The sequence below is a fragment of the Canis aureus genome, chromosome 16, assembly GCF_053574225.1.
Source record: "Canis aureus isolate CA01 chromosome 16, VMU_Caureus_v.1.0, whole genome shotgun sequence".
Classification (NCBI taxonomy): Eukaryota; Metazoa; Chordata; class Mammalia; order Carnivora; family Canidae; genus Canis; species Canis aureus.
The window spans coordinates 48,689,744-48,717,723 of record NC_135626.1 but is presented as its reverse complement, the minus strand read 5'-3'; the positions used below and the strand labels follow the sequence as shown (position 1 = coordinate 48,717,723).

The following is a 27,980-nucleotide window of genomic DNA, read 5'->3' as shown; positions in this document are numbered from 1 at the left end:
TAATGTTAATCAGTCCTGGGTTAGTATTGCTTATCCAAACTAAAATAACCTTCTTTTCTAATGGTCCTTGGACTGCCTTTTATTGAATAATAACGATATCCTTTTGAGCTTCTATGTCTTGATTTTATTGTTTTAGTCTTCAGCTATTTCAGGATAGGATTGTTTTTTTTCTTTAATGCAACACACATGAATGCTATATGTTTTCAGTTGATTTTGTATCTTGTGTTGGAATAAGAAGTTACTGTGACCTTAAAATAAATCAAGTATTTCTGCAGCGAGTACAGTGTGCTAGGAACTGTGTTGGGTGTGCTAGGGATGAAGGATGAGAGTCCCCATCACCAGGAAGAGACAGAATTAATAGATGAAAACAATGTGTGTAGTCTTAGAATATTTTAAAACTAAGACCTACTTCTCAAATTATATGTAGCATAATTTTTTTTAATTAGAAAAAGTTAATACCTTCTTAAAATATGCACTGATTTCAGAATAATAGTTTTTAACTGTCTGCCAAAAAAATCTGGGTTTCCCATTGGCCACATTGTTTAAGTGTACTACTAGGTATTAGTTAAGTGAAACACAGAGATAATATGATAATATCTACTCTAGTGGGAACAGCTTTCTGACCTATGTCTGTCTTGCCAATTTCTGCGTGATGTTTGAACTTATTTTCTGAGAGAGGATATGTGCATGTGCATGCGTTGTCTATTTTCCAAGGATAATTCCCCCGTCCCCCCAAGAAAACCCCTTTTAAGTGAAATCTTTTGATTAGATATAATCAGTATTAGAAGCATTGCCGAGTTATTACTGTTGGAGTCAACATGGAGGTTATAAGCCCCATTCTTCACCTGGGTACAGTTTGAACAATGTTCAACAGTGGCTGGACCATCATTAAGTGAGACACTAACTCTTCAGGCAGACAGTAGATTGTAACCAGTGTATAGACACATCTTGTTTGGAGTTCCTTTGTACGTCTCATTTTATTTCAAGAGTACATTGTATTTTTTTCTATCATCTGGTTAATAGGCAAATGGCAAAACAAAGTTTTCATGACTTTTTCCAATTCATTGAGCAATATTTGAATTTCTTAAAAGAAAATTAATTCTGGGGGCACCTGGATGGCTCAGTGGTTGAGCATCTTCCCAATTTGGCTCAAGTCATGATCCCAGGGTCCTAGGATCAAGTCTCGCATCAGGCTCCCCATAGGGAGCCTGCTTCTTCCTCTTCCTGTATGTCTCTGCCTCTCTGTGTCTCTCATGAATAAATAAATAAAATCTTAAAAAAAAATAGAAAATTCTAATTTAAGAGATTTCTAGACTGTTAATCATTTTAAGTCATATGACAGTTATCTCTGGAATATTTCTCATGGGAGGTTTTTTGGTAAAGCTTTATTTTTTATTATTATTTTTTAAAGATTTTATTTATTTATTCATGAGAGACATACAGAAAGAGAGAGAGAGGCAGAGATACAGGCAGAGGGAGAAGCAGGCTCCATGCAGAGAGTCCGACGTAGGACTCGATCCGAGGTCTCCAGGATCAGGCCCTGGGCTGAAGATGGTGCTAAACCACTGAGCCCCCTGTGCTGCCCTTGGTAAAGCTTTAGATCCATTTTTGAGTTCTACCTGTTTTTTGTTTTTTATAATTTTTTTCCAAGATTTTATTTATTCATAAGAGACACAGAGAGGCAGAGACATACAGGCAGAGGGAGAAGTAGGCTCCCTACTGGGAACCCAATGTGGGACTCTGTCCCAGGACCCCAGGATTATGACCTGAGCCAAAGGCAGACACTCAACCACTGAGCCACCCAGGTGCCCCAAGTTCTACCTTTTCAAATAGTGTATACTTTTGACCACAGACTTTTATTTTCCCTTCTGTATACTCAAGCTAAGTACAAGATATAGGTAAATACTGTTGAACTTCTACACTGCTTTTTTTTTTTTTTTTTTTTTTTTTTTAAGATTTTATTTATTCATGAGAGACAGAAAGAGAGGCAGGCAGAGGGAGAAGCAGGTTCCATGCAGGGAGCCTGATGTGGGACTCAGTCCGGGGACCATGGGATCATGCCCTGACCCGAAGGCAGATGCCCAACCGCTGAGCCACCCAGGTGTCCCTACACTGCTCATTTTGAAGCGCAAGTCACTCCTGGGAGTTGTCTTTATTTCTAGGTCTCTGGTGCCGCACCTCCTAGACCAGGAAGTAGTTTTGCTCATTTTGGGTTTGATGAACAACTTATGCACCAGATTCGGAAATCTGAGTACACACAGCCCACTCCAATACAGTGCCAGGTAAGTAAAACATAAGGAAAAGATGATATTCAGTGACTGTACTTATTTTCACATAGGTAGAGGGTGTCTAAATAGTTCCTCTGTGGCTTAATCTTCAACTTTTGCTTTAACTCAGGGGAAAAGAGACTATAGGTGAAATCCAAGAATATTTTTGAAACCTTTAAAGATTAAAATTAGACCCCATAAAAAGCAAGTGAATTACTGACCATTTTAAGATGTTGCTAAAAGGGCTGGGAAGTATTCTTTTGTATCTGCTAAATATCTTGAAAATATGGCCTAAATTAAACAGTTCATTAGGCCTAAACTTAAAAAAGATTTGCGTGTGGACAAAAAAAGCACTATTAGTGACTAGGATTCCTTTGTCTGTAACCTGAAAATTCTCACTTATAATTGAAAGTAGTAACTTCTGTTTTCTGTGTATACATGGGATTTATTCATTCCTATACAGAATATGAGAATTTTCTGTATGTGGATGAGTAAGCTGGTCTATACCTTCTCGAGGAGAAAAGTTTTTGGTTTTTAGCAGCTTCCTTATAAATTGCAATTTTTCCTTTCTGTATCTCAAGCAAAATGAGTCATTCATATTTTGTAAATGGCCCACATGAAAAGAATGATAGTGTTTCCTATAAATCAAGATTTATTTTATATCAAGTATGCATAACCCATTAGGATATTGTTGCTTCATTGGAAATGAATGTCATTAATTTCCCCGGGATTTCCTTAAGTACATCTTTAAAATTGAAAGTACATCTTTCAATTGAAATTGAAAATTGAGTAAAATTTTTTTATTTTTTTCTCTAGGGTGTGCCTGTGGCATTAAGTGGTAGAGACATGATTGGTATTGCCAAAACAGGCAGTGGAAAAACTGCAGCCTTTATCTGGCCCATGTTGATTCATATAATGGACCAGAAGGAATTGGAACCAGGTGATGGACCAATTGCAGTGATTGTATGTCCTACTAGGGAACTTTGCCAGCAGGTATGTAGTTTGTGTAGAATGCCTCCTTTTGTGTGAACTAGCAAGTCACTAGCCAGTCAAGTGGGTAGAATTAACTGGGAAACTGTACATAAAATTTATTATTTTAATCATTTTTTAAGTATAAGCATTAAGTACATTCATGTTGTGCTACCAGGAAACTTATGGGAAAATATTATATGTTTTCTATGTAACCAAATACATACTTTTCCCTAAAAACCAGTTTTGTTTTGTGTGTGTATGTGTGTTTTTAATATTTTATTTATTTACTCATGAGAGACAGAGACATAGACGTAGGCAGAGGGAGATGCAGGCTCCCTGCAGGAAGCCCAATGTGGGACTTGATTCCAGGACTCCGGGATCACGCTCTGAGCCAAAGGCAGAAGCCACCCAGGCGTCCCGAAATCACTGTTTTAAGAGAAAAATTATACGGGAATAATTTGTATTTTAAGTTCTCGGTGTTTTCCTGGGTTAATTTATTTGGGTTGGAAAGAAAAGCAATGACAAGGTCAGGAAGAAAAGTTAAAAGAATAATGAAGACAAGGTTGTAGATTGCCTGTTGGATGTGACATTGGTACTCTATTCATATATGAATAAGAATGTGGCTTTAAAGCATTTTCTAGCTTTTTATTTTCTCTGACATCACATTCTCTGGGTTTTTCAGAACTCCCTTTTGGGTATTGGTCAGTGTCCTGGTTTATTCATGTCATTTTGTCAACAACTTTGCAGATCCATGCAGAATGTAAGCGGTTTGGGAAAGCATATAATCTTCGATCAGTTGCTGTGTATGGAGGAGGGAGCATGTGGGAACAGGCCAAGGCCCTTCAGGAGGGAGCAGAAATTGTTGTGTGTACCCCAGTAAGTATGTCTTGGGTTCAAATGGCTTCTCAGCCATTCCTGGTATGGAAAAAGGGTAGTTATTGAATGGAATGCCCCCTAAAATGTGGTAAAGCAGGGTCCAGAATACCGTGATAAATCACAGCCTGTGGCTTTGGTTTAATTTTGATTGCTTGTTTAGAATAGCAGTTCATTAAGATTCTCTGACATGTATGTTACTAGTTACAAATTCCCCTCTCTTTCAATCTGTTTTTAATGCTCTCTTAGAAAATGGATCTGTGGTTACTGAGAGCATCAAGAATCAGAAGGAGGACAGTCTTTGGACCATACAATTTGGAATATGGTCACAATTGCCCAGAAGAGTATAGCCTAAACATTAAGACCCATCAATAAGGTTTTAAATTAGGTCATTTTAGAATGCCCTACAAAATAGTTCTGGCCATTTTCCCACAATAAAGTTTTCAAATTTTCTGTTCTTTTATGCTCTATAATGCATAAAGTCCAAGTCTGTCAGACCCAGTGTCTGTTTCAGTCTACAACTGGAGAGTTAGCACTTTTACCAGGAGCACAAGTCTAGAAAGTTCCTTATAAATACCTTTAATTATACTTACTATTTATTTTCTGGATCTCACAGGGTCGACTAATTGATCATGTGAAGAAGAAAGCTACCAATCTTCAAAGAGTCTCTTACCTTGTGTTTGATGAAGCAGATCGCATGTTTGACATGGGATTTGGTATGCCTTTAATTAATACCAGTTTCTTCTGCCCCCATCCTCATGATACTTGCTTTAGCTTTGTCTTTCTAGACTTAGCTTTTTTTTCTTTTTCTTTTTTTTCTGTATGCGAGATGCTAATAATATTCCTGTATAGGATTAAACCGTAGAGATCTAGCTAAGCCATTAACTATTTTTAGGCGTTCTCTCAGTAAGTATGTTAGGCTTGACTGGGTTATAGACATTTGAAAGTGCCTTTGTATATACGGGGAATGCTTTCTCTGTGCTTTATTTTTATTCATCTGCCTTTGGTTGTGGAGGTCAAGGTCTGTGTTCATATTAGGTTGTGCAGGTCCTATCATTCAAGGCCCTTTGCTTTCCTGTCCTCCCCAACTTAGCCAGCTGTGTGAAAATTCTGAATAATTCATTTTTATTGATTGGAACACCACTGGGCCCAGCCTAGTTGAGGGGAGGAAGAGGATTTCTGGGTTCTATACTGAAATAAAAACTCCCAGGCCTGGGAGTTTCAAATTTTCCTTAATAGTTATAACTTTCATGTGAAGATTTCTACTAAAACGACTTTTTCCCAGGCATCCCAAACCACAGTATGGAGTTACAATGTTAATTTTACTTTTCTTCTTTCAGAATACCAGGTGCGATCCATAGCAAGTCATGTCCGTCCTGACAGACAGAGTATGTATAAAGCAGTTTTATTAAGTCACATTTTTACTTAGAATAAAACACCTCTGTATTTTTTAAGTACTCAGAGTATGGCAGCAAAAATGACCCATGTGTGTGCTGGTGAGAACCAGTAGAGGAGGGCATAAAATGTTTGTCTGAGCTGGACAGAACCTTAGAGAATAATATATGACTCTCGTTTTTGTAGATGATAAACCAAGCCTGAGAATTAAGTGACTTGTCCCAAGTTTCACAGTTTTATCAGTACAGGAGTTAAAGCACAGGGCAGATCTGCTGATTGGAAGTCAAGAGCCTTTTTGAACCATGCTGACAGTCCTTGTCTTAACTGAAAGTATATTAGAATAGGAAAAGGAAAATGCTTTTTTCCTTAGTGAATCAATTTTGAAACTAAAGTTCAGATGGGTTTATTTTATAAAACTGAATAATTCTGAACATCAGTAGGAAGTATAGTGGGTATTCAAAAATGAAGTCACACTGTTTCTTTAACAGGATTTACTTTACCTTTTAGCTCTTTTATTCAGTGCAACTTTTCGGAAAAAGATTGAAAAACTAGCCAGAGACATCTTGATCGACCCTATTCGTGTGGTGCAGGGAGACATTGGAGAGGTAACCATTAAGCAGGGCTCAATGGGACTCCACTAGATTATTTTTCGTATTATGGAGATGTGGAATTGCTCACTAATGAGAGAAAAAACATGTTACTATGTTACATATTTAGAGATGAGGCAACATAATTCAGATTTGTTTTAAAAAACAAGGCAGGAGGATAGTTGAATGAGACAATGGATTCTCAAAATATGGATTATTGTTGAAGCTGGGTGATGGGTACATAGGTGATTATGTTCATTTCATTTTTTTATTTAAAATTTTATGTAATAAAAATAAACAAAACCCCCAATCTTTTAGGGGAAAAACAAGGCTCTCAGGATGGAACGCATATGTTAAATGATTGTAGAAGGAGTGGGGTGACTTGAAAGACCTGGTGAAATTTAGTTCATGGTATTTTTCTTACCTTTGCATATGTCCAATGTGGAAAATTTGGCTGCCTTGAGAATTCCTGAAGTTGCTTGCCATGTTTGTTACTAAAGTTCTGTGGTGTTAGTATTTTGACATTGTCTACTATCCATTTTTGAGTGCCTTCTGTGTGCATGTATGACTTGTACTAGGAGCAGTGAATGGGAAGGACAGAAAAGGAGCTTAATTTATTAGGAGTAATCTGAATAGGCCTATAACAACAGATTGCAAAATATTGGGGCTTACAAATAGGTATATGTACAAATTGGGGAAGATGGTGAGTGCAGTAATTTGAGAAGGGATGTAGGTTTTGAGCTGCACTTGACTTACTGAAGGAAAGCCCAAGGAGGAGGACTGTTGAAGGTCCTTCTTATGTTGATGGAAAGTGTGATGTCTGGTCCTTGTTCAGGTGCCTTTTGGCACAAACATCATAGTCATCTGTTTCTTACTTTTCAGGCAAATGAAGATGTAACACAGATTGTGGAAATTCTCCATTCTGGGCCTAGTAAATGGAACTGGCTCACTCGGCGTCTGGTGGAATTTACCTCTTCAGGAAGTGTCCTCCTGTTTGTTACTAAAAAAGCCAATGCTGAGGAGCTAGCCAATAACCTTAAGCAGGAGGGTCATAATCTTGGGCTGCTTCATGGGGATATGGATCAGAGCGAAAGAAACAAGGTCATTTCAGATTTTAAGAAAAAGGACATCCCAGTCCTGGTGGCCACAGATGTTGCAGGTAGAGTACGACCTTCCCTGGTGATCTTCTATTCCTGTTGCTGTAAGGGTGCTCTGTCTTGAGTACATGAGCAGGCTGATTGAAGGCCCTCTAACTGGCCTGTTTGGGCACACTAAATGGAGCAAGCAGTTTAGACCATAAGTGATCACAACCTGGAGCTCTGGGTACCATCTTCACTGTATGTTTCTCTTTGAAAAAAGAATCCCTGCAGTTGAAAGATACTCAGGGAAAAATATTGTTGAGCCAGTTACATCATAGGCTATGCCTTTATGATGTGTCTAAACATAGTACCTACCTGACATTGATTGCGCGTACTTCACTCAAAGTTGAAAAGTTTTTTGAAGTATGATTTTTGGTTTTGTTTTGATAGCTACCCTTAAAAATTGGTATTTTCTCTCAATAAGGGAGATAATTTCTCGACTTCAAAGCAGTTTGATGCTTTATTTTACATATTCCTGGTGTAAGAGAGAGGCCATGGTATATTATTAATGGCAGAAGCCATGTGTCCCCTATGCTAAACAGCCTAGCATCGTAGAATTGATGATAGTGGCATTTGCTTTAGGGTAACTTTAAAGTTTGTTTGTTTGTTTTAAGATTTTATTTATTCATGAGAGAGAGGGAGGGAGGAAGAAGCAGGCTCCCCAGAGGGAGCCTAGTGCGGGATTGGATCCCAGGACCCTGGGATCACGACCCAAGCTGAAGGCAGATGCTCAGCCACTGAGTCACCAGGAGCCTAAATGCTTGTATCTTACTAGATCACCAAACCATGTACTTTGTCTATATAAGAGGAATGTGGGCTCTTGGCTAGCATTTTGGGTTAGTCCGGGTTTTTTTTACTCCTACTAAAGAATAAAAAAAAGTTGGTGGTTTTTATTTCAGCCCGTGGTCTGGACATTCCTTCAATTAAGACTGTCATTAACTATGATGTGGCACGAGATATTGATACTCATACTCATAGGATTGGCCGCACGGGACGAGCGGGTGAGAAAGGTGTGGCCTATACCTTACTGACCCCCAAGGACAGCAATTTTGCTGGTGACCTTGTCCGGAACTTGGAAGGAGCCAATCAGCATGTTTCCAAGGAACTCCTAGATCTGGCAATGCAGGTGAGGGGCTGAGTACACTTGAGATTGCTCCAGGTTATAAAACTAAGTGAAAAAAATTCAGCAAGCCTGGGGGAATAACATAGACACAGGACTGGAAAGTTGCAGCCATGGGTGGGGGGCACTGCTTATGAGGTACAGATTAGTATTTTAGAACATTAAAATTCATCTGGTCTTTCATTCTATCCTCTTCTTTCAGCAACATCTATTTGAAAAGCTTATTCCTAAAATCTGTCCCTCTGAAATTTCTGCCTCCTTGCCCCATAGCAATCTCAAAGATGGCTACTTTTCCCCTTACTGTCCTTTCTCCATTCTTCTCATTTGGAGGCTAAAAACATGTAATGTCTTAAGAAAACGATGTATTTAATAGACTATTTCTCATAGACATAGGTCCCAGATCTTTGACCACATTCATTACTAACCTAAAACTAAGCTAGACATTCTACCGAATTAAATCCTGGGTCATTGTAATAGATGTCATCTCCAGATTACAAATGGGTTCAATATACACCTTCTGATAGTAGAGACTTAGGTGTTTTTAAGACTTATAAGTCAGTGTACAGGACAGTTAACCTGTACTGCACTTACAGTATGGTACTGTTGCCTGTGCTCTGGGTTCTGAGAGTAAAGGACCTGAATTGCAGGAAGGAGTAGAATGAGGTATCCTTCCCTCTCCTGGGTTCAGTGAGCCAATTGTAAACTACATTTTTTTTTTTTAATTTTTATTTATTTATGATAGGCACACAGTGAGAGAGAGAGAGGCAGAGACACAGGCAGAGGGAGGAGCAGGCTCCATGCACCAGGAGCCTGACGTGGGATTCGATCCCGGATCTCCAGGATCGCGCCCTGGGCCAAAGGCAGGCGCTAAACCGCTGCGCCACCCAGGGATCCCGTAAACTACATTTTTTAACAGAATTATCTTGTCTTTGGATTTTTTCCTACATCTCTTTTTGTGCTTTAGGCTTTCTGTGCCCTCAGACTGTGATCAGCTTCCCTGGTCAATGCTTTTCTGAAGACAGCCCTACCTCTCCAGTACTTCGCTTAGGTTGTAACATGTGATTATCAGATAAAGGGCTACCTCTCCCGTTGATATTTGTATTCTGAAAAGAACTAAATAAATCTTACAGTATGCTGGCAGTGGTCAGATTCAAGGAACACTATAGGCCATGGGTAAATAAAACTTTCAGTTATTGGCTAGCAGTCCTAAACGTCTGCTCCTAGAGCCAGTTCTGATGAACCTCGCTTCACATAGCCTTTCTTTCACTTCCAAGCCCTCTTATAAGCTCAATGTGTGTATGTCCAGTGGTATGTCTACATTGAGAAACAGAAAATCAGTTCCTTTTCCTCAAGAAAGTTAGAAATGGTCAGAGTAAGTGCTCTGTATCTGAGGCTTACCTACTCATTTCTCTTCCTGGAGGCCCTGAGAAACAGTAATAACGGAAGCCTCAGATAAGGAGCTAGGCCTCCTGACAAATTTGGTAGACTAAACTCCCAAAAGAAGCTCATCTGTGGTTCCTGTGAACGGTTGCCGTAAATATACTGGCTAAAGATGAAGCAGTTTATTTCTTCCACTTTCTGATAATGTCCTCCTCCTCTGGCTGCCTCTTCCTCCTGTGATCTAACCTTGAATTATGTTGAATTGTGTGCAGAATGCCTGGTTTCGGAAATCCCGCTTTAAAGGAGGAAAAGGCAAAAAGCTGAACATTGGTGGAGGTGGCCTAGGCTATAGGGAGCGCCCTGGCCTAGGCTCGGAGAACACGGTGAGTCCAGACTGTTGTAGTGCCCTTCAGGCTGCTCCCAAGTCCTGGAGGATGCTATGATTGTCCTCCTCTGCTTGACAAAGCCTTCATGAATTCAGAACCCTGTCTAGAAGGGAATGTTTTAACTTCCTCTTGAAACACCTCTGCGTACTTGGTGACTAGACATACTCAGGAAATCAGTCTAGATTAGCAGCAGTTTACATATTGAGGTCCCTGGGCCATCAGTAAATGCAATTTTGTGTTCCACCCTAGACCTGGTGAATCAGAAACTTAAGCCCCCCAGCACTGGCTAAGAGCCTGCTGCTAGGAAAACCTTGCCATAGGGTTACTTTGTGAACTCTGTTTTCTTACTAAACTCAGGAATGCTTTCTACACTCTATGGGAAATTGCATCAGGGAGATGAGAGCTAAGCTTTTCTCACAAAACAGGTAACAAAAGCACCTCCTCACTGGCTTCTTTAACTGCCTATTTCCTGTCACTTTGATTCCTAAACCGAAGAAAGCTGCCAGTTTATGTATTTCTGGAGCAATATCATTAGCTTGGTGTTTTTGATAACGAATCGCTCCCATGTCTCAGTAACAATGATGCACATGACACATGATAACTATAGCTAATGTTGAGCACTTAATGTGTGCCAGGGCCAGCCACTGCAAGCAGTCATGCCTGTTAACTCAATCTTCACAACCACCCAGTGAGCACAGTGTACAAGTCATGAAACTGAGGCACCCCAGGTTGCACTCTGATAAATGTTGAAACTGAGACTTGGACTTTTTTAAAAGAGTGGATTCAGAGCCTGAGCCCTGTATAGGCTATATGCATATGCTATATATTGCCTCATGGCCTCTTCATTCTGAGCATAAAACTACACAGAATTACATAAACACTATGTTTGGGTTTGAATAATATCGTATGATCAGCTTTGGGGATTTTTTTATTTGACTTTAGGGTTAATTCCTAAAAACAATTACTGGGTTGAAAGACATAAGCAAAAAAAAAAAAAAAAAAAAAGAAAGAAAGACATAAGCATTTTAAAATAATTATTACTGTACCTATTCCCACAAAATAAAGTGTCCTGTTCCCATTGTAGTGCCCACTTATTTCTAGTATATGAGACCTATTCTGGCATTGTGCTCATTCTGTCCTCACAGGTGTGTTTTGTTTTTGTTTTTGTTTTTTTAAAGGACCGAGGAAATAACAACAATGTGATGAGTAATTATGAGGCCTATAAGCCTTCCACAGGAGCCATGGGAGATCGGCTGACGGCAATGAAAGCAGCTTTCCAGGTCTGAAATTTTAGAAAGTTTTCACCAGCAACTCTCGGGACTGTGATGAGGGGCCTAGTATTTCAGAGATGGTAGCTGGAATTGAAGGCTTGAGGCTAGATTTAGGACCCTCTCACAGCTTTTGGCTTTGAGTATCAACTTTGTGGTCACTTACCTAGAGCTGTAGGTGTAGAAGGTAGAAAATCTACTGATTACAGCCTTCCATCCTCCCAGAACCTGGGACTGTTATACTGCTACAGGACTGATGTTCCTTCCCTGCCTCAATAGCCAACAGTGTTGTCTACCCAAGGCTCTTGTAATCTGGTTGAGATTGCCATTTCTTAACTAAAACAAGTTTGATTCTATAGCTCTTGTGAACTCTGAACCCATCTGTACTTACCCCTCCAGTTAGCTAGCTAACCAGCTTGAGCCTTAATTTATATATTTTATCTGCCTTCAGACTGATGTTTCAGTTAGGTCCCTAGATTTATTATTAGTAGAGAAACATAGAAACCACAGGGTGGTGGGGCCATCAAGGATGCTAAAGTCCTAGTGCCAGGATAGCGTAGAATGTCTCTGTATCTTTTCAGTGCCAAGCCTAACACATCCAGGCTTCTGGAACCTACTATCTTATTTCTTGTTGTCTTTGTTTTAGTCACAGTACAAGAGTCACTTTGTTGCAGCCAGCTTAAGCAACCAGAAGGCTGGAAGCTCTGCTGCTGGGGCAAGTGGATGGACGAGTGCAGGGAGCTTGAATTCCGTTCCAACTAATTCAGCCCAACAGGGCCATAGCAGTCCAGACAGCCCTATTGCTAGTGCCGCCAAAGGCATCCCAGGCTTTGGCAATACTGCGAGCCTCAGCAGTGCTCCAGTGACCTACCCTTCTGCTGGAGCCCAGGGAGTCAACAATACAGCTTCAGGGAATAACAACCGCGAAGGCCCTGGGGGAGGCAATGGGAAGAGAGAGCGATATACTGAGAACCGGGGTGGCAGCCGTCATGGTCATGGAGAGAGTGGCAATCGGCATGGCGACAGTCCACGCCACGGAGATGGTGGTCGCCATGGAGATGGATACCGCTACCCGGAAAGTAGCAGCCGTCATGCTGATGGTCACCGTCATGGAGAGAATAGGCATGGAGGAGGTGGAAGCCGACATGCAGAGAGCCGAGGTGCAAACGATGGTCGGAATGGTGAAAGCAGGAAAGAGAGTTGTAATCGTGAGAGCAAGGTGGACCCCAAGGTGGACAGCAAGATGGACAAGATGGACAGCAAGACAGATAAGACAGCTGATGGTTTTGCTGTCCCTGAGCCACCCAAGCGCAAGAAAAGTCGATGGGACAGTTAGAGGGTATGTGCTAAAGTGTGAAATAAATGGTCTTTAATTTTATTTTTAGAAAGATTTTTGGTAACTAGGTGTCTCAGGGCTGGGTTGGGGCCCAAGGTGTAAGGACCCCCTGCCCTTAGTGGATAGCTGGAGCTGGAGACATTACCCCTTCATCTGGATCAATTTTCAGATGTCTTGTTGGGAAGCCACTTTGGTCCTTGGAAGCAGTCAAGAGCTGGGAACCTTCTTTTGGGCTCTGGGTGAGTTGTCATGAAGGTCAGTTTGAGGATACCTTGGGAGAATGGGCCTTCTAGGGCACAAAACTCACTCTAGTTTATATTATATGTAGCGTATATTTTTTACTAAATTGTCACCTTACAAACATCTACAAGTAAAATTTCTTTTCTTAGCTGTGTGGCCAGGCAGTCTGCTTTTTACGAGTTGGCTTTTTGCAAATCCAACCCACTGAAGTGTTTGTTAGCGATTTGGGGAAGCATTTTGGTGCTTCTAGACTTTGCAGGGAAGGGAAGTGTCTTAAGTGGGAGTCCATGCTCAGGTTCCCAGCCAGGTTTGTATCCAGTCCTGAGACAGGAAGCAGCAGCCTGCAGACCCAGAGAGCCTCTCTCCTGAAGAGGAAGATGATCCTGGAAACAAGACTGTTCCAGGTCTGAAGTGTTGCTGAATTTAAAAACAAAAACTCGACAGCTTTTAAAGTGTCTTCTATTTCACTGTATTTTTTTTTAACTTGCCACAATGGTAGAAAAATCTTTTGCTGAAATGATTTTGATGATTTTTGTTCTCTATCTTGTTTATAAAAGGAAAATATACATACTTCGAATTTTGTGACTTTGTGAAGGTTTCTTTAAGATGTGCATTCCTTTCTGCTTGCTCTAGTAAATGTTTTACTACTGGGACCTGTGGATTGTTTGTCATTTCTGCTTCACAGTAAGTACATACTAAATATACAGTGCAGCACATGGTGTGAACGCCCAAATGTCTCAGCACTCAGTGGGAACTAAAATGTCAGAAAAGACATTACCCTGGTTTTATTCAGATAACAGAAGAGGCTGCAGGGAAGACTCAAGAGGCCCACTTGCCCAGTAGTAGAGTGAATGCCACTCCAACACTGACCTTCCCCTTAGGACTTACAAAAAGGTTGGACTGTTTTAGTACTCCACAATCCTAATGGAAGAGCTTGGGGGGTCCGTTACAGCACCAACAGGAGATGTCCGAGGCCTTGCTTCAGGTGGGAGAACATCTTCCCTTACCACTCAGGACCTCTGGGAGCATCCTAAGCGTTGCACCTGTCTTTCCAGCGGACTGATGCCAGCGAGTCTATAGCTGGTAGTGGGAAGCCAGAATCGCACCTCCGTGTCCTCACATGGTCTCCTCAGAGGCCCTTGGTGGCTCTGCTCACTTCCGTCTGTGTTTTTTCTTCTGTTCTTTCCTTTGCTGTGCTCTTTGGTCCTTCTTCATCCTTGAGTCTACCACCTTGAAATGACCTCTGACCCCAGCTGGCCTGCGCACTTTGCGACCCACGCCTTTTTTGGCTACTACATAGGTGACCTGGCGTTTCTCCTTGCCAAGCCCAGCCTTCTTATAGAGACTGTAAAAGGAAGGAACAGATTAGAGGCTTTGGCCACCCTCTTTAAGTCCACATACCTTTGTGGGTGACCCCTCTACATTACCTCCGAAGCTGAGCCACCTTCTCACGTTCAGAGATGTCCACGGTATTCACCACAGCCTCTGCCTTCTTCTTGGTTTGCTCCAGCTTCTTCAGCATCTGCCAGGGGACCTCAGTCAAGCAGGCCTCTTCCCCACTCCCACCCCTGCACCCAGACATCAGGCAGCCCCACTCTTTACCCTCCGTTTCTTTCTGGCCTTTGCCTCCGCTACTTTCTTGATGGGACGCGCATTTATCTCCCTCCACCGTCGGCGGTAGTGTTCGATGTCCTTCTTGTCAATAGGCAGTTGCCGAATCCTGTGCTGCTTTTCCTCCTGCACAAACCACGCAGGAAGCTCCCCTTCCTCCTCGTTAAATGTATACCTAGCCAGAGAAGAAAACAACCCTGAAAGGACTCCCTTACCCACTCTCCTCCAGGGCCACTCGTCATGATTTCCCAGCTCCCTTACCTGCTGAAGGAGTCATCTATGAGGTCTCTCTTAGCCTTTTTGGAAGAGGCAATGATAGCACCTAGGGCAAGGCCTTCAGGGTCTAGTATCTGATGTTTCACTAGAGAAAAAAGGGCAAGTCAAAGCTCCATTCCCAACACCGAAACTTCCCATCGCCTCCCCTTTTACAAAGGTGCAGGGCTCACCTGGGTCTCCAATAGGCACAATCTCAAACCCGTCATCATCGGACTTAAGCCCATGGCTTCGCTTCTTCCCGTGCTTTGGTTCCCAACTGCAGGTGGGACAGTTGACCATGTCACTGTTCCACTATTCCCTAGACCCACTCCTGCCTCACCTCAACCCCACTTCTTACTGAAAACCTAAACTTCCCAAAAGCCCCCCCCCCCCAAGCTGTACTGTAGACCCCTTACGTCAAAATAATCCATATTTTTTTAAACTCGCTCTCTACAAAGTGGAAACCCGCAAAAGTGGAGAAATGGTCAGAATGGCAGCTTCTTCATTCCTTCTCCCATCAGCTGCAGCCACTCACCGCTCTCCATCACTGCTGCTGCTATCATCACTGTCTGAGCTGTCATCTCTTTCCCTGCCAGTCCTAGGGACAGTCTTGGCCTCTACTGGAGCCTCTGCCCCCTTAGGGTCCTCATCCTGGCACTGGGAGGTTTTCTTCTCACTCTTCAAACTGGAAGATGGTGGTGGCAGCTGCTGTTGCCCCTTCCGACGGCTCTCATACAAAAGCTGGGCCTGACTGATCTCCAGGGCCTCATCAGCATCATCCTCAATCCCACTAAAGCCATCCTGTCAGAGGAGGAACATTCAGCTACCCTTCTCCCAGGGCATACTAAGTCCCTGTGTCTGGGCCCCCAACCTTCTCTTACCTTAGAGAACCACAGACTGGCTTGTTCTTCCTGCAGTACTGTCTTTTCCTCCAGTGGCACCAGCAGTGGATTCTCTTCCTCTTCCTCCTCTTTATCATCATCTTCACCAAATCGTACACTGCAAATCCAAGGAAAATGGGTGGAAGCTTGAGGTACTTGTTCTCTGACTCCCTCTGGTGACCCCTGGGTACCCACATTGAGTGTCAACACTCCCTCCTGCACAAACCGCCCCTCCCCCCTTACCGCTTTTGATCCTTTAGATGCCGTGATCCTCCAACTCCTGCCAGCTCCTCTGGATCCAGGTCGCTATCCAAAGATGTGTCATCATCTTCAACATCGGATACATAGATGTCATCTCTTGGCAGATCCGACAAAAATGTGTCGGCAGCACTCATATCCCCTTGCGTTACCTCCTCTAATAACTAGAGTTTGACAAAGAAAGAGATCAAGGGTATTTATGAGGAACATGCTGCTTTTCTCCTGTTATCTTAGCAACACTTGAGAATACACTGGCAAATACAGGAAGTGAAGGGGCTAAGTGGTTTTTTTTGTTTGTTTGTTTGTTTTTAATTTATTCATGATAGAGAGAGGCAGAGACACAGGAGGGAGAAGCAGGCTCCATGCCGGGAGCCTGACGCAGGACTTGATCCCGGGACTCCAGGATCGTGCCCTGGGCCAAAGGCAGGCGCTAAACCGCTGAGCCACCCAGGGATCCCCAGCTAAGTGTTTAAAACATCCCATTCTAGGGGCACTGGGGTGGCTCAGTTGGCTGGCCAACCGACTCTTGGTTTTGACTCAAGTCATGATCCCAGGGGGTAAGATTGGGCTCCATGTTCAGAAGGGAGTCGGCTTTAAGATTTTCTCCCTCCACCCAAGGGCATAAGTGCTCTGGCTTTCTAAAATAATAATTATATCTTTTAAAAGATTTTTATTTGAGAGAGAAAGAAAATGAGGGGGTGGGGAGGAGACTCCCCTGCCAAACAGGAAGCCTGATGTGAGGCTAAATCCCAGAACTCTGGGATCATGACCTGAGCTGAAGGCAGACATTTAACAGAGTCAGATGCCCCAAAATAAAAAATCTTTGGGGGAGGGGAAAAAAAGGCAACACATCTCATTCTTAGCCCAGGTCACTGATCTATCCCACTTGGCTGTCTCTTCTTCAATGGTAGCAGAAATAGGTTTACAGAAAAGCACCCAAGGCCTATATACCATCACTTTTTAAATACTCTAATAGACACATTTTTCTTAAAAAAAAAAAAAAAAAAAAAAAATTAGGACAGCCTGGGTAGCTCAGCAGTTTAGCACCACCTTCGGTTCCAAGTTGGGCTCCCTTCATGGAGCCTGCCTATGTGTGTGTCTCTCGTGAATAAATAAATAAGATCTTAAAAATTTATTTAACAAGCACATCACCAAAAAAAACAAAAAAGTCACCTTCTGAGAATAATCTACAAACTTTGTTTCCACTGAATAAAGGAACCCAGGCAACACACATCTAACAATAATTACTTCACTTACAAACTGTCAACCTTTAAGTTTATTTTTTTTTAAAGATTTTTTTTTAATTTATTTATTCATGATAGTCACACACAGAGAGAGAAGAGAGAGAGAGGCAGAGACACAGGCAGAGGGAGAAGCAGGCTCCATGCAGGGAGCCCGACGTGGGATTCGATCCGGGGTCTCCAGGATCGCGCCCTGGGCCAAAGGCAAGCGCCAAACCGCTGCGCCACCCAGGGATCCCAACCTTTAAGTTTATTAAGACTATTTATTTGGGGCACCTGGATAGCTCAGTGGCTGAGCATCTGCTTTTGGCTCAGGTTGTGGTCCTGTGGTCCTGCGGTCCTGGGATCAAATCCCACATCAGGCTCTCCAAAGGGAGCCTGCTTCTCCCTCTGCCTGTTTGTCTCATGAATAAATAAAATCTTTAAAAAATTTTATTTGAAAGAGAAAACACAAGCAGAGAAGGGAGCAGAGGGAGTGACAGACTCCCTGCTGAGCAGGGATCCAGATGTGGGGCTCAATCCCAGGACCCCGAGGATCATGACCTGAGCCAAAGGCACTTAACTGATTGTGCCACCCAAGCACTCCCCCCAATTTTTTTTTTAAAGATTATTTATTTATTTATTCATGAGAGACAGGGAGAGAGAGAGGCAGGCTCCATGTAGGGAGCCCGACGTGGGACTCAATCCTGGGTCTCCAGGATCAGGAGCTGAAGGTGGTGCTAAACAACTGAGCCACCCGGGCTGCCCTAATATTTATTTTTCTAATGGCAAAGCTAGCAATTAGTTCTTGAGAATTCACTACATTACCAAGGATTACACCTATACCCTCTTTTCTTTTTTCATTCCTACAAAAGCCCTAGTAGATTGGTAGGGTTTTTTGTTTTTGTTTTGTTTAAGATTTTATTTATTCATGAGAGAGAGAGGCAGAGACATAGGCAGAAGGAGAAGCAGGCTCCATGCAGGGAGCCCGACGTGGGACTTGATCCTGGGACTCCAGGATCACGCCCTGGGCCGAAGGCAGATGCTCAACCACTGAGCCACCCAGGGATCCCTAGTAGGTAGGTTCTATTTTTTTTTTTTTTTTTTTTTTTACAGAGAAGAAAACTAAGTCAAGGGGCACGTGGGTGGCTCAGTGTTTTGAGCATCTGCCTTTGGCGAAAGTCATGATGCGGGGGGGTGGTCCTGGGATCAAGTCCTGTATCAGGCTCCCTGTGAGGAGCCTGCTTCTCCCTATGTCCTATGTCTCTGCCTGTGTGTCTCTGATGAATAAATAAATAAGATCTAAAAAAAGAAAAAATTAAGGCAAAACATAAGTGGTAGTCTTCTGTAGAACCACTGTGCTCTCTCTCCTATACTTCTAACAAAAAGGACCTGGTTTTCCATTCCCACAGAAGCCACAAAAATTCATTTTCCTTGTTAATGCTGCTTTAATCAAGAAAAGCAGCCTATGGCAGCCTGGTGCTAACTTGGTCTCTGTAACCTGAAGATCTCTCTAAAGGAAACCCTGCATCACACATCCCGGCCCCTCTGGCTGCATCTACTAGAATATCAGCTTCTTGCAGAGTGCTCCTTGGTTCTACTATTCTAGGTTCTGCAACAAAACTTCAAAGCACGCTAGTCGTCCTGGCCTCTCAGGCACAAAGTCCACTCTCCTCTCAAGGAGTCACCTCTCCTCTTATGCGCGAACACAGCAACTGTGAGCCAGATCCATTCAGTGCACTTCAGCGCCATCCAACGCAATGCCTGCCATGTCCAAATCTCCAAGCAGGTGGTCCCGTCTCCATCTGCCCTAATCCCCTCACCTGGTGACCCCGGATGGTACGCAGAGAGAACATGCCGGTCTCCCCCTCATCTGCTATAGACACCCCAGGAAGATCCATCTTCAGCTCCACACGTTCCCGCTGTTTCCTCTGCTCACGCAGCAGCTTCTTTTTCTTCCTGCGTGGACAATGTGAGGGATTCAACCGGGCCCAGCTCTAAAGATTCCCCATCCATGCCTTCCCCCTCTTCCCCGTATTCATACAGCAAGGGCCTCTGCGGTGAGGTTCCCCAAGCTCCTCCCCACTCCTCTCACCTCTTTAATTCTGCTACCTCCTGGGCCTTCATCTCTGCCAGGGTCCGGTTTAATTGTTCTTCCTCCTCCTCCTCTTTAGAGGGCTGCCTCCCAGTCCCGGCCTCAGACTCTTCACCCTCCTCCTCCTCCTCTTCCTCTCCTGAACTGAGGCTGACAAAACAGTACAAGCACCTTGGTTATTTCCTCACACAATCCCCCAGCCCCCACCTACCCTAGTTCCATTCCTTCCTTACCTGATGTCCAGTGCCTTTGCTTGCTCTTTCAGCTTCTTGGCCACATATCGCCGGAGCTTTGTTCTCCAGTTCAGTAGGGACCTGTCCCAGAAATATAATGACTAATCTTACCATTTCCTTCTTTGTCCTTGTCCCCTTTTTAGGCCCCCACCTCAAATCTCTAGCACAGTAGCATGTGTGTCCCAAGATCCAACACTATATGAATTCCTCAAATTGTCCCCTCAAGAAAAAAAAAGCTGCTGCATCTTCAAAGGCCTTTCCCTGCCCTCGGGGCTCCTAGCTCTGTGCCCATCCCAACTGCATACCTAAGCTCCTTGCGCCCTAGCACTTTGATATCCTGACAGCATGCCCAGATATCCTCAGTGGTAGCTGGATGCTGTGCCAACTCTTCATCATCCAGGGAGATCTGTTTGGGAGGAAGGAAACAAGTCAGGGAAATTTTTATGGACATGTTTCTGGCGCTTCCCTATACCCCTCAGATCTGACGACTCACTTCGCTGGCTTTGGAGAGGAAATCAACGGGGTTGGCAGCTCGGAGGAAGTCAGTGACTGAAGCACGGTGATAGAGCGTGAGATCACCCTCAGCATAGCCTTCAGCCTTACAGAGAAAAAGAATGAAGGTTGAAAATTCCCTTCTAAAATGTCTATAGGACCCACCAGACCCAACTTCCCCCCAGACTCCAGGACTGGAGAGTGGCCCCATTCCCCAAACCCACCTTTGGCTTTTTCTTAGTCACCAATTCAGTAACAGTCTTGGCCTGAACTTCAATCTCCTTGAAGGCAAATTTGGGATCAAAGAACTTACTGTCAACCTTGTCAGGAGCCAGGAATCCTAAAGCGATAGGATATGTAAGAAAGCGTACTTTGGTAAAAGCTGCTAAGAAACAAAAAAATGATGCCCACCCTGGCAAACTACAAAGATCTCCGCAGATTCATGGCGAGAGGCTTGGGGCTTAGTGGCCTGGACACGGTGAAAGAGCTGCTGGAAGATCCACAGTAGGGGCTGATAGTCACGGGAACGAAAAACCTTTGTGATGAAGCAGCCACCACGGGCCAGAAAATCACAAGCCAAACGTAGAGCCATCAGTGTCAAATGGGCTGTGGGAGAGAAACAATTAGCTGAGGACCTCTGCAGCCTGAGAGAGCATGCCTACCTCCACCCTCATCTCCATGTCCCCCTACTCCCAGCACCTTGTGAGTAAGCATCATGGACCCAGCTAGCCCCAACATTGGGGGCCCCATCGTTGAGCACAACATCAACTTTCCAGGTCTTCAGTTCCTTTCTCAGGGCCTTCAGACAAAACAAAACAAAACAAAACAATTATACCAACAGAAATACAAAAATGGCTATGAATGCAATTCCTCATTCAGCCATTTGTCCACCCAATCATTTACTGAATAGCCTGCATTTGGCCAAATCCTGTGCCAGGTACATAATGATTAAGCAACAACAACAAAATTGCATTTATCCTCACAGAGCTTACAGTCTACTTGCAAGCCCAAAGAAAAGATTTCAACAACATCGCTGCTCTTCTTCCAAACACCTCACCCCTGACTTAAAAAAGCCTGGACTGAAGACTAAGCTGTATCATAAGCCTTGTCATATAGATCCTACAGGCACTGCTTAAGATGTGTTAAACAGAAAAGGCTTGCCTTTAGAGAACTTGGGATGGCGAGACAGACAAACTTGGGTGTCTCCAAAGAAAGGACGCAGAAAAAGAGCGATTCCTGTTACCTGCCTACAGCGTTCTGTTGTGATGTCCTCCTGGAGTGTCACCACATTGGGAAGAGGCTTGATTGGAACCAGGTCCACTCCTGCAATAAATCAGGTCAGAAAGTTACAAAGGGATGCCCTAAGCAAGGAGAAAGGAAATGCAGAACACAATTAGTATCTCATTCTCCCACCCCTTTACCACTCAGGGGGCCCATCCGTTACTCACCCACAATAAGGCTGGATACAGGCATAAACTTAGCAGCCACCTGCAGCCTAGAAAAGAGTAATGCCGACTACAATAACTCAAGACTACAATAACTCAAGACCGTTCCTCCCCCTCCCTTGGCAATAGGCTCTCTCACCGCGTGCCTTAAGAGGCGCTACCAAGTGCAGTGCCCCGACCTACGTCTAGGAAAAGCATGAGACTGGTATTGCCGTATCCCTCCCGCCCCCCAGTGCCACTCCAAGTCCTCCACGGCCGGGACCCTCAACGCAGCCACAAAGAGCCGCAGGTGCCGGGTGTACCCACCATCCCCCGGGCGCAGCACACAGGTCCAGCAAGGCTCGTGCTTTCTGCAGGAACTGAAAACGGCGATTCAACTGGATCAGCTTGAAAGCAGAGCGGGAGCGGTAACCTGGGGGCACCGACAAAATGTTAAACTCGGCGGGGGGCTTTCCCAGGGAGATTTCTGCGACTTCACAACCCACCACCCCGTCTACAGAACGGAAACTCAGTATTCGGAAAGGTGGGAGAGAATCGAAAACGTCTCTCCTTAGCTCGCAGACAGCGCGGACCCTGACTCACCGGTCTCCTTCGCCAAGTGATAGAACTTGTCCCGCCGGCTCTTCCCGACTTTGCCCTTCTTGCCCATAGTGGAACGGGAGGACTGTCACTTAACCTGGGGACAGAAAAATTGAAACGCCGCTTTCCGTCCCCCACTTGTCTCTGCAAGCACGGGGAATCTCTGCCTTTTTCACCACTCTAAGAGAGGCACGTGGGGGGCAGCACACGTACTTCCGTTTCCGCTTGCGTCGCTTGCGTCTCCGGCTCCAAGTTTCCGCCATTTTGAGCGTGGCCGAAAAGTTTTCTTTATGTCCTTAAGTATTGCAAGTTGGAAGTTGGGACCAGGTGAGCGGATTACCTGATCTAAAACTGAGTTCCTAGAGAGCAACATTTAGGAGTTCCGTGGCCTCCTCATCCCTTTCCAAGCTCCTGACCTCGCGTAGCCACCTTCTCATCATGGCCTCTGTTTTTGTAGTCGTCTCGACGCACACCCCGCCCATTGACCCGGAATTCTTCTCTGTCAGGGTCGCCGGGCCCCAAGCCCCTATTTTTGCGCCTGCGCGCCAAGGTGGCTCGGATGCCGGCGGCCGCCGTGGGTGAGAGAAGATGGCGCTTGACGGGCCGGAGCAGGTACGGCGGCTGCGGTGGCCGGGTGGGGACGGGGCCTCGATGCGAAGCAGGCGCGATCCGAGGTGGGCAGACGGCCGAGGCAAGGGGGTCGGGTGGGTTGGGTGGGTGGACCAATCCAGACTGGGCCCTGCGCGGGACCGGATCTGCTGTGTCAGCGCCGCCCGCGGCGGGTCAGAGCAGGGCCGGGAGAGAAAGACCCGGGGGAAGCGGAGCGAATGAGGGGAAGATGGCTCGGTACAAAGCGCTCTCGTGCATGTTGTCCCTTGATCCTCCTGAAAGTCTTACGAGGTAGGCGGCATTCTCCTTCTGCTTCGAGTTTAGTCGCGGGGAAGTGGAGGGTTCTAAAGAGATGACTGAGGAATTCAACCCAAATCCCATTCCTCCAAAGTCCAGGCTTTTTTCCCTTGCATTTTGGGGGTTGGGGGGCTAATAATTACCCTGTGTCTTCAGATGGAGCTGGAAGAGGGGAAGGCAGGCAGTGGACTCCGCCAATATTATCTGTCCAAGATCGAAGAACTCCAGGTGAGGATGGACTACAGAGGCAGCTAGGAGGGGATGAGGGACTGGAGTATGTTTATATAAACCCACGTAGTCCGCTGGGGGCGCAGTGGAAGAAGTAACTGGTCAAGGATAGGAGTATATGAAGTTAAGTTTCTTGTTTCTCTCACTTCCCACCCTTTGAAGGTAATCAGTATACACGGTTTATTACACATCGTTGGCTGTCAGATTTTGACGTAAGAGGTACTCTTTGCCAAGTACTATTCCTTTTAGAAGTTTGAATTGAGGGTTTCTTATAAAAGGTAACGCGGAGGCTGGGATGAGACGTAGCACACGGGCTGGGACAGGGTGAGAGCGAGAAGGGAGACCGAACCTCCCAGTTGGGATAATGCGGACCCCATGGGACTGAATAAAAGGAGTTGGGCCACCCAGTGCCCTAGCCTGAAGAGGGGGCAGGGACCGTAGCAATAAGGGAAATATACACACTGGATGAAAGAAAGTCACAAGGACGGTTTCTGAACTCCTGGCGTATTTGCAGCTTTCATATTCGGTCTATGATTTTTGAAGTGCCTTTACATGGGATTTCCTTTGTTCTTCACAATAGTCCTGAGAAGAGGCAGGGTAGGGGACGCTAGATCTACTTCCAGTTTGGTAACATCATGACTTTTTTTTTTTTTAACATCGTGACCTTTTAAATGGTTTCCCTTAGCTTTAGCTACCTGTTAGTTGGCAGCGGTGGGCTTAGAACTTAGGCTTTGGACTCAGTGATGTTCCCACTCTACCATGTTATTTTCTTGCAAGGAGTTGACTATGTGAGGCAGCTGTGACTTTTATCAGGGCTTGCTATTCCTGGTCCAGTATTAGGGCAACTAGTCTTTTTTCATGGCTGCTCTAGGCCCCAGAGGGACTCCTGGAGGAAAGGATAGTCTTTAAGATCATATCGGACAGTCTGGAACGTGCAGGTGGCCCCGTGCTCTTCTGTCACTTAGCTCGTACCAGCCTGTGAGGATCTTGGCCAAGACCATAACCTCTTGTTGTTTTCTGCTGTTTCTTGTCCTCCGTAGTTGATTGTAAACGATAAGAGCCAAAATCTCCGGAGGCTGCAGGCACAGAGGAATGAGCTTAATGCAAAAGGTGAGAAGGGAAAGATGGGAAGGCTGCATTTGGCCAGTCTGTCCAAGGTCTGTCTGAATCTGCCTAAATTGAGACTTGAGACTTCATGTTTGGTGCTTATTGTTTCTCGTATAGTCCAGGGTTACACTTTACACCGTTACGTAGTTACGGGCAGGGACCGCATGCCTCTCCCCATTGTAACCCCTTTAGAAATTAAATTCTGACTTTATTTTTGTGGTCTTCTAAAACTTCAAATTGGTGCTTAATTCATGCCTGTCAAATGGAGTCGTGAGAGAAAGGACACTGAAGAAGGTGGGTGACCCCTATGTCTGTTTCCCATCCAGTTCGCCTATTGCGGGAAGAACTACAGCTGCTGCAGGAACAGGGCTCTTATGTGGGGGAAGTAGTCCGGGCCATGGATAAGAAAAAAGTGTTGGTTAAGGTAAAAGCACGATTGACCCCCAGGGAGCAGCCCAAAGCCCAACGCATTCCCACACCTGTGTGTGTAGCATTGCCAAGACACTCTTCTATTATTTTAGGACTCCTGGGTCTTCCTGGGCGAGGTGGGTAGTTTGGTTGTTGTCAGGAAAGGTCACGAACCCGTTTCTGTAGGTGCATCCTGAAGGCAAGTTTGTCGTAGATGTGGACAAGAACATCGACATCAATGATGTGAGTGCTGCAGGTGAGGTGGGAGGTTGGGCTCAGCTCTTAGCACACTACCTCCTAAAACTCTTCTCTTACCCAGGTGACACCCAATTGCCGGGTGGCTCTAAGAAATGACAGCTACACTCTGCACAAGATCTTACCCAACAAGGTAGACCCACTGGTATCACTGATGATGGTGGAGAAGGTGCCAGATTCAACCTATGAGATGATCGGTGGATTAGACAAGCAGATAAAGGAGATCAAAGAAGTAATTGAGCTGCCTGTCAAGCATCCTGAGCTCTTTGAAGCACTGGGCATTGCACAGCCCAAGGTGAGAAGCAAGATTTCTATGGAAGGGTCATGCTGTTACTGGCACGTCCTGCCCTTGCCAAAGTGAGTACAGGGCTCAGGGGAGGTGTCTGGACCCCCACTTAATGCTGGCCCTCCCCATGGAAGAGGGGCTGGAGAATGCAGCCAGGGCACTGAGGTAGTTCAGAAAGCAGCACTAGAAAGGACCTTGACGTTCATGATTTATACCCCTGGTATCTAGCACGGGATCTAGCCCAGGGTCAACACCCAGTAAATGTTCACGGAGTGTAATGTGGGGATGGCTTCTGCCCTGAGTTCTGCTGTTTCTCTCTAGGGGGTGCTGCTGTATGGACCCCCCGGCACTGGGAAGACACTGTTGGCCCGGGCGGTGGCTCATCATACAGACTGTACCTTTATTCGGGTTTCTGGTTCCGAGTTGGTACAGAAATTCATTGGGGAAGGTAACTATGGCTAGAAACAATAAAACCAAGAAGTGACTGGGTGGAGGTGAGGGTAGGGAGCTCATTGCCTTCTTAACGCCAGCTTGGCCTCTGCACAGGGGCAAGAATGGTGAGGGAACTATTTGTCATGGCACGAGAACACGCTCCATCGATCATCTTCATGGATGAAATTGATTCCATTGGCTCCTCACGGCTGGAAGGGGGTTCTGGAGGGGATAGTGAGGTACAGCGGACAATGCTGGAGTTGCTCAACCAGTTGGATGGCTTTGAGGCCACCAAGAATATCAAGGTAATGTGGCATCTAAGGGAAGATCCTGGGTGAGGTACAGCCCGAGGCAGGGTTTGGCCGGAGCCACCACCCGCCTTTTCCATTCAGGTTATCATGGCTACTAATAGGATTGACATCCTGGACTCAGCGCTGCTTCGCCCTGGGCGCATCGACAGAAAAATTGAATTCCCACCCCCCAATGAGGAGGTTGGTGAGGGGCAGAGCAGGGAATGGCTCTGGCTGTGGGAGTAGACCACAGGGCTCAGGCTTCTCCTCTCCTTTCTAGGCCCGGCTGGACATTTTAAAGATTCATTCTCGGAAAATGAACCTGACCCGGGGGATCAACCTGCGGAAAATTGCTGAGCTCATGCCTGGAGCCTCAGGGGCTGAAGTGAAGGTAATCAGGGAGCCCAAGGAAAAGGGGGCAGAGGTGGAAAGCTGTGGGGTCAAGGGCACAGCCACAGTGCCTGACTTCCTTTCTCTGCTCAGGGTGTGTGCACCGAAGCCGGCATGTATGCCCTGCGGGAGCGGCGAGTCCATGTCACCCAGGAGGACTTTGAGATGGCCGTAGCCAAGGTAGAGGCCTCCACCTTTCTGCTTTGCTGACGGCATCTCGAGCAGGGGGGACAGAGGGTGTGTTCATTCTGTTGGTAACTTCATGCTTTCTCTCTCCAGGTCATGCAGAAGGATAGTGAGAAAAATATGTCTATCAAGAAGCTATGGAAGTAAGGTGCTTGTCTTTTGTGTGGATCCCTCAAATAAAGCTCTGCAGGACAAGCCTTAAGGACTTCAGTCTGTTAATGAGTGGCCATACTATTCAATGACCAGGTCCAGGTACCACCAATAAACAAGGATTTATTTGGAAATTTCCAACCTGCCAGAAGTGGCACTTGCCAAGCCCTGGGGTCCACCCTCCTACCAAGCTCCAAAGGGCAACAATAGTCCTCCCCACCTCCCCCCTCACACTCCCTGCCCTCCACCGTGTGGAGCACACACCCGTGTACCTCAGGCCGTGCCAGAGAACTGGAGTCCCCTCCGAGGAGGCTCCACCACCTTGGGCTCAAGAGCTAGGGTGACAGCCCTCTGGCATCCGAGGAGATGATGGCGGCCAGAGCCGCTTGCATAGATTGAGGAAAAAAAATACGGAAGGAGGCACCAAACAGGACTCCCTGAAAACCCCAACTTACCCCTGTACAAAAAAGTGGCTCCCGCATAGAAAAACCTGCTTCCCACATAGTGCAAATACCCAAAGGAAAGGAAAAAACCAGCAGCAAGGCTGGGCTGGTAGGAATGGCGAAGAACTTTGGTTTAGAAAGGCCAGGAAGAGTGTGAGCTGTGCTCCTCTTCCTCACCCAGCTCCCCAGAGCCAGCTCGCACACTGGCCCCAAGGGGGTCTGTAAACAAGCAAAGCCAGCAGGCCTGGTTCTGAAATGTCTCCATGACAATGTCAAAGTACAGCCTCCAGCAGACCTACTTGGGCCTGCCTGCCTGCAGGGAGCAGAGGAGGCATCTCTTGTGAACCCATTTAAAGCCAAAGTATGAAGTAAGTATAAGGCTTTGGGGACCAAGCAACAAAGAATCCTATCACTACATTTATGAAACTATAGCTGGGGAGCACAGGGTAACAGGACACAGCCCTCACCCCATCCTTAGCCTATGTGTCTGTGGCCCCAGAGAGTGGTCCCCTTCCAGGCAGAGGAGGGGTTCCCTGAGCGGTTAGGTCAAGCGGATTCCCAGCACCTGTTCCAGTTCTTGCCTTCGCTGCTGCACCTGGAGAGGAGAGACAAGTGGTTCAGGCCGCTGCTGCTCACAAGCTCAAGAGGGTGCACAGGGCAGAGCCTCACCTTGGCAAAGATGTGCCTCCCAACTGCTTCCTGGGCCCAGGGCTGGTGGTAGAAAGCAGCTCGTCTCTCCTCCTCAGGATTCCCAATCACATCAGTGATGATCTGCAGAGAGCCAGAAAGAGAGTTGTCTATATGCAGTTTCCACCCCTGTGCAAGTCTGCCCCTGGAAGCGGTAGTAGTGAGGCAGGTAAACCTCCC

At 45.6% G+C, this 27,980-nt stretch overlaps 4 protein-coding genes across 10 annotated transcripts in view; 2 read left to right on the top strand and 2 right to left on the bottom strand.

The window, feature by feature from the left end:
- Positions 1-13,616, top strand: part of DDX42 (DEAD-box helicase 42) — a 37,480-nt gene extending 23,864 nt beyond the window's left edge. For all 4 annotated transcript variants that reach the window (XM_077853821.1, XM_077853823.1, XM_077853822.1 and 1 more), the window contains 11 exons: positions 2,163-2,282; positions 3,084-3,260; positions 3,987-4,115; positions 4,729-4,828; positions 5,453-5,500; positions 6,015-6,112; positions 6,977-7,253; positions 8,133-8,359; positions 10,006-10,116; positions 11,298-11,399; positions 12,034-13,616. In XM_077853821.1, coding sequence (XP_077709947.1) covers positions 2,163-2,282; positions 3,084-3,260; positions 3,987-4,115; positions 4,729-4,828; positions 5,453-5,500; positions 6,015-6,112; positions 6,977-7,253; positions 8,133-8,359; positions 10,006-10,116; positions 11,298-11,399; positions 12,034-12,723 — 2,079 coding nt within the window. In that variant the 3' untranslated portion in view covers positions 12,724-13,616. The remainder of the gene's footprint in view (positions 1-2,162; positions 2,283-3,083; positions 3,261-3,986; positions 4,116-4,728; positions 4,829-5,452; positions 5,501-6,014; positions 6,113-6,976; positions 7,254-8,132; positions 8,360-10,005; positions 10,117-11,297; positions 11,400-12,033) is intronic.
- FTSJ3 (FtsJ RNA 2'-O-methyltransferase 3) lies at positions 13,164-22,236 on the bottom strand. Its single transcript, XM_077853825.1, has 20 exons — positions 22,036-22,236; positions 21,760-21,865; positions 21,457-21,503; positions 21,252-21,331; positions 20,708-20,807; positions 20,420-20,614; positions 20,233-20,348; positions 20,010-20,114; positions 19,822-19,922; positions 19,517-19,597; positions 19,284-19,433; positions 19,012-19,147; positions 15,954-16,132; positions 15,711-15,828; positions 15,365-15,630; positions 15,021-15,106; positions 14,836-14,935; positions 14,566-14,749; positions 14,391-14,485; positions 13,164-14,308 (listed from the first exon to the last, which is right to left on the bottom strand). Exons 1-20 carry the CDS (start codon positions 22,100-22,102, stop codon positions 14,116-14,118), a joined length of 2,505 nt encoding a protein of 834 aa, XP_077709951.1. The 5' UTR covers positions 22,103-22,236; the 3' UTR covers positions 13,164-14,115.
- A 291-nt stretch (positions 22,237-22,527) lies between these two features.
- PSMC5 (proteasome 26S subunit, ATPase 5) lies at positions 22,528-26,722 on the top strand. Its single transcript, XM_077853838.1, has 12 exons — positions 22,528-22,644; positions 23,095-23,166; positions 24,207-24,276; positions 24,600-24,697; positions 24,868-24,924; positions 25,001-25,231; positions 25,544-25,670; positions 25,769-25,959; positions 26,047-26,145; positions 26,225-26,335; positions 26,428-26,514; positions 26,614-26,722. The coding sequence occupies exons 1-12, from the start codon at positions 22,621-22,623 to the stop codon at positions 26,665-26,667; spliced, it is 1,221 nt and encodes a 406-aa protein (XP_077709964.1). The 5' UTR covers positions 22,528-22,620; the 3' UTR covers positions 26,668-26,722.
- Positions 26,723-26,767: 45 nt separating this feature from the next.
- Positions 26,768-27,980, bottom strand: part of SMARCD2 (SWI/SNF related BAF chromatin remodeling complex subunit D2) — a 36,461-nt gene continuing 35,248 nt past the window's right edge. For all 4 annotated transcript variants that reach the window (XM_077853834.1, XM_077853833.1, XM_077853832.1 and 1 more), the window contains exons 12-13: positions 27,783-27,884; positions 26,768-27,708 (exon numbers count right to left, since the gene is read on the bottom strand). In XM_077853834.1, the coding sequence (XP_077709960.1) occupies positions 27,655-27,708; positions 27,783-27,884 (156 nt within the window). In that variant the 3' untranslated portion in view covers positions 26,768-27,654. The remainder of the gene's footprint in view (positions 27,709-27,782; positions 27,885-27,980) is intronic.

Excerpts from the sequence above, each read along its gene's own strand:
- FTSJ3 (XM_077853825.1), bottom strand. The coding sequence starts at position 22,102 with ATGGGCAAGAAGGGCAAAGTCGGGAAGAGCCGGCGGGACAAGTTCTAT. Across the intron at positions 20,808-21,251 it reads CAACAGAACGCTGTAGGCAG|GCCCTGAGAAAGGAACTGAA; the intron begins GTAACAGGAATC and ends TTTTGTCTGAAG. Across the intron at positions 16,133-19,011 it reads GTACCATCCGGGGTCACCAG|TTATTAGAGGAGGTAACGCA; the intron begins GTGAGGGGATTA and ends GTCAAACTCTAG.
- PSMC5 (XM_077853838.1), top strand. The coding sequence starts at position 22,621 with ATGGCGCTTGACGGGCCGGAGCAG. Across the intron at positions 25,232-25,543 it reads TGGGCATTGCACAGCCCAAG|GGGGTGCTGCTGTATGGACC; the intron begins GTGAGAAGCAAG and ends GTTTCTCTCTAG. Across the intron at positions 26,146-26,224 it reads TCCCACCCCCCAATGAGGAG|GCCCGGCTGGACATTTTAAA; the intron begins GTTGGTGAGGGG and ends TCTCCTTTCTAG.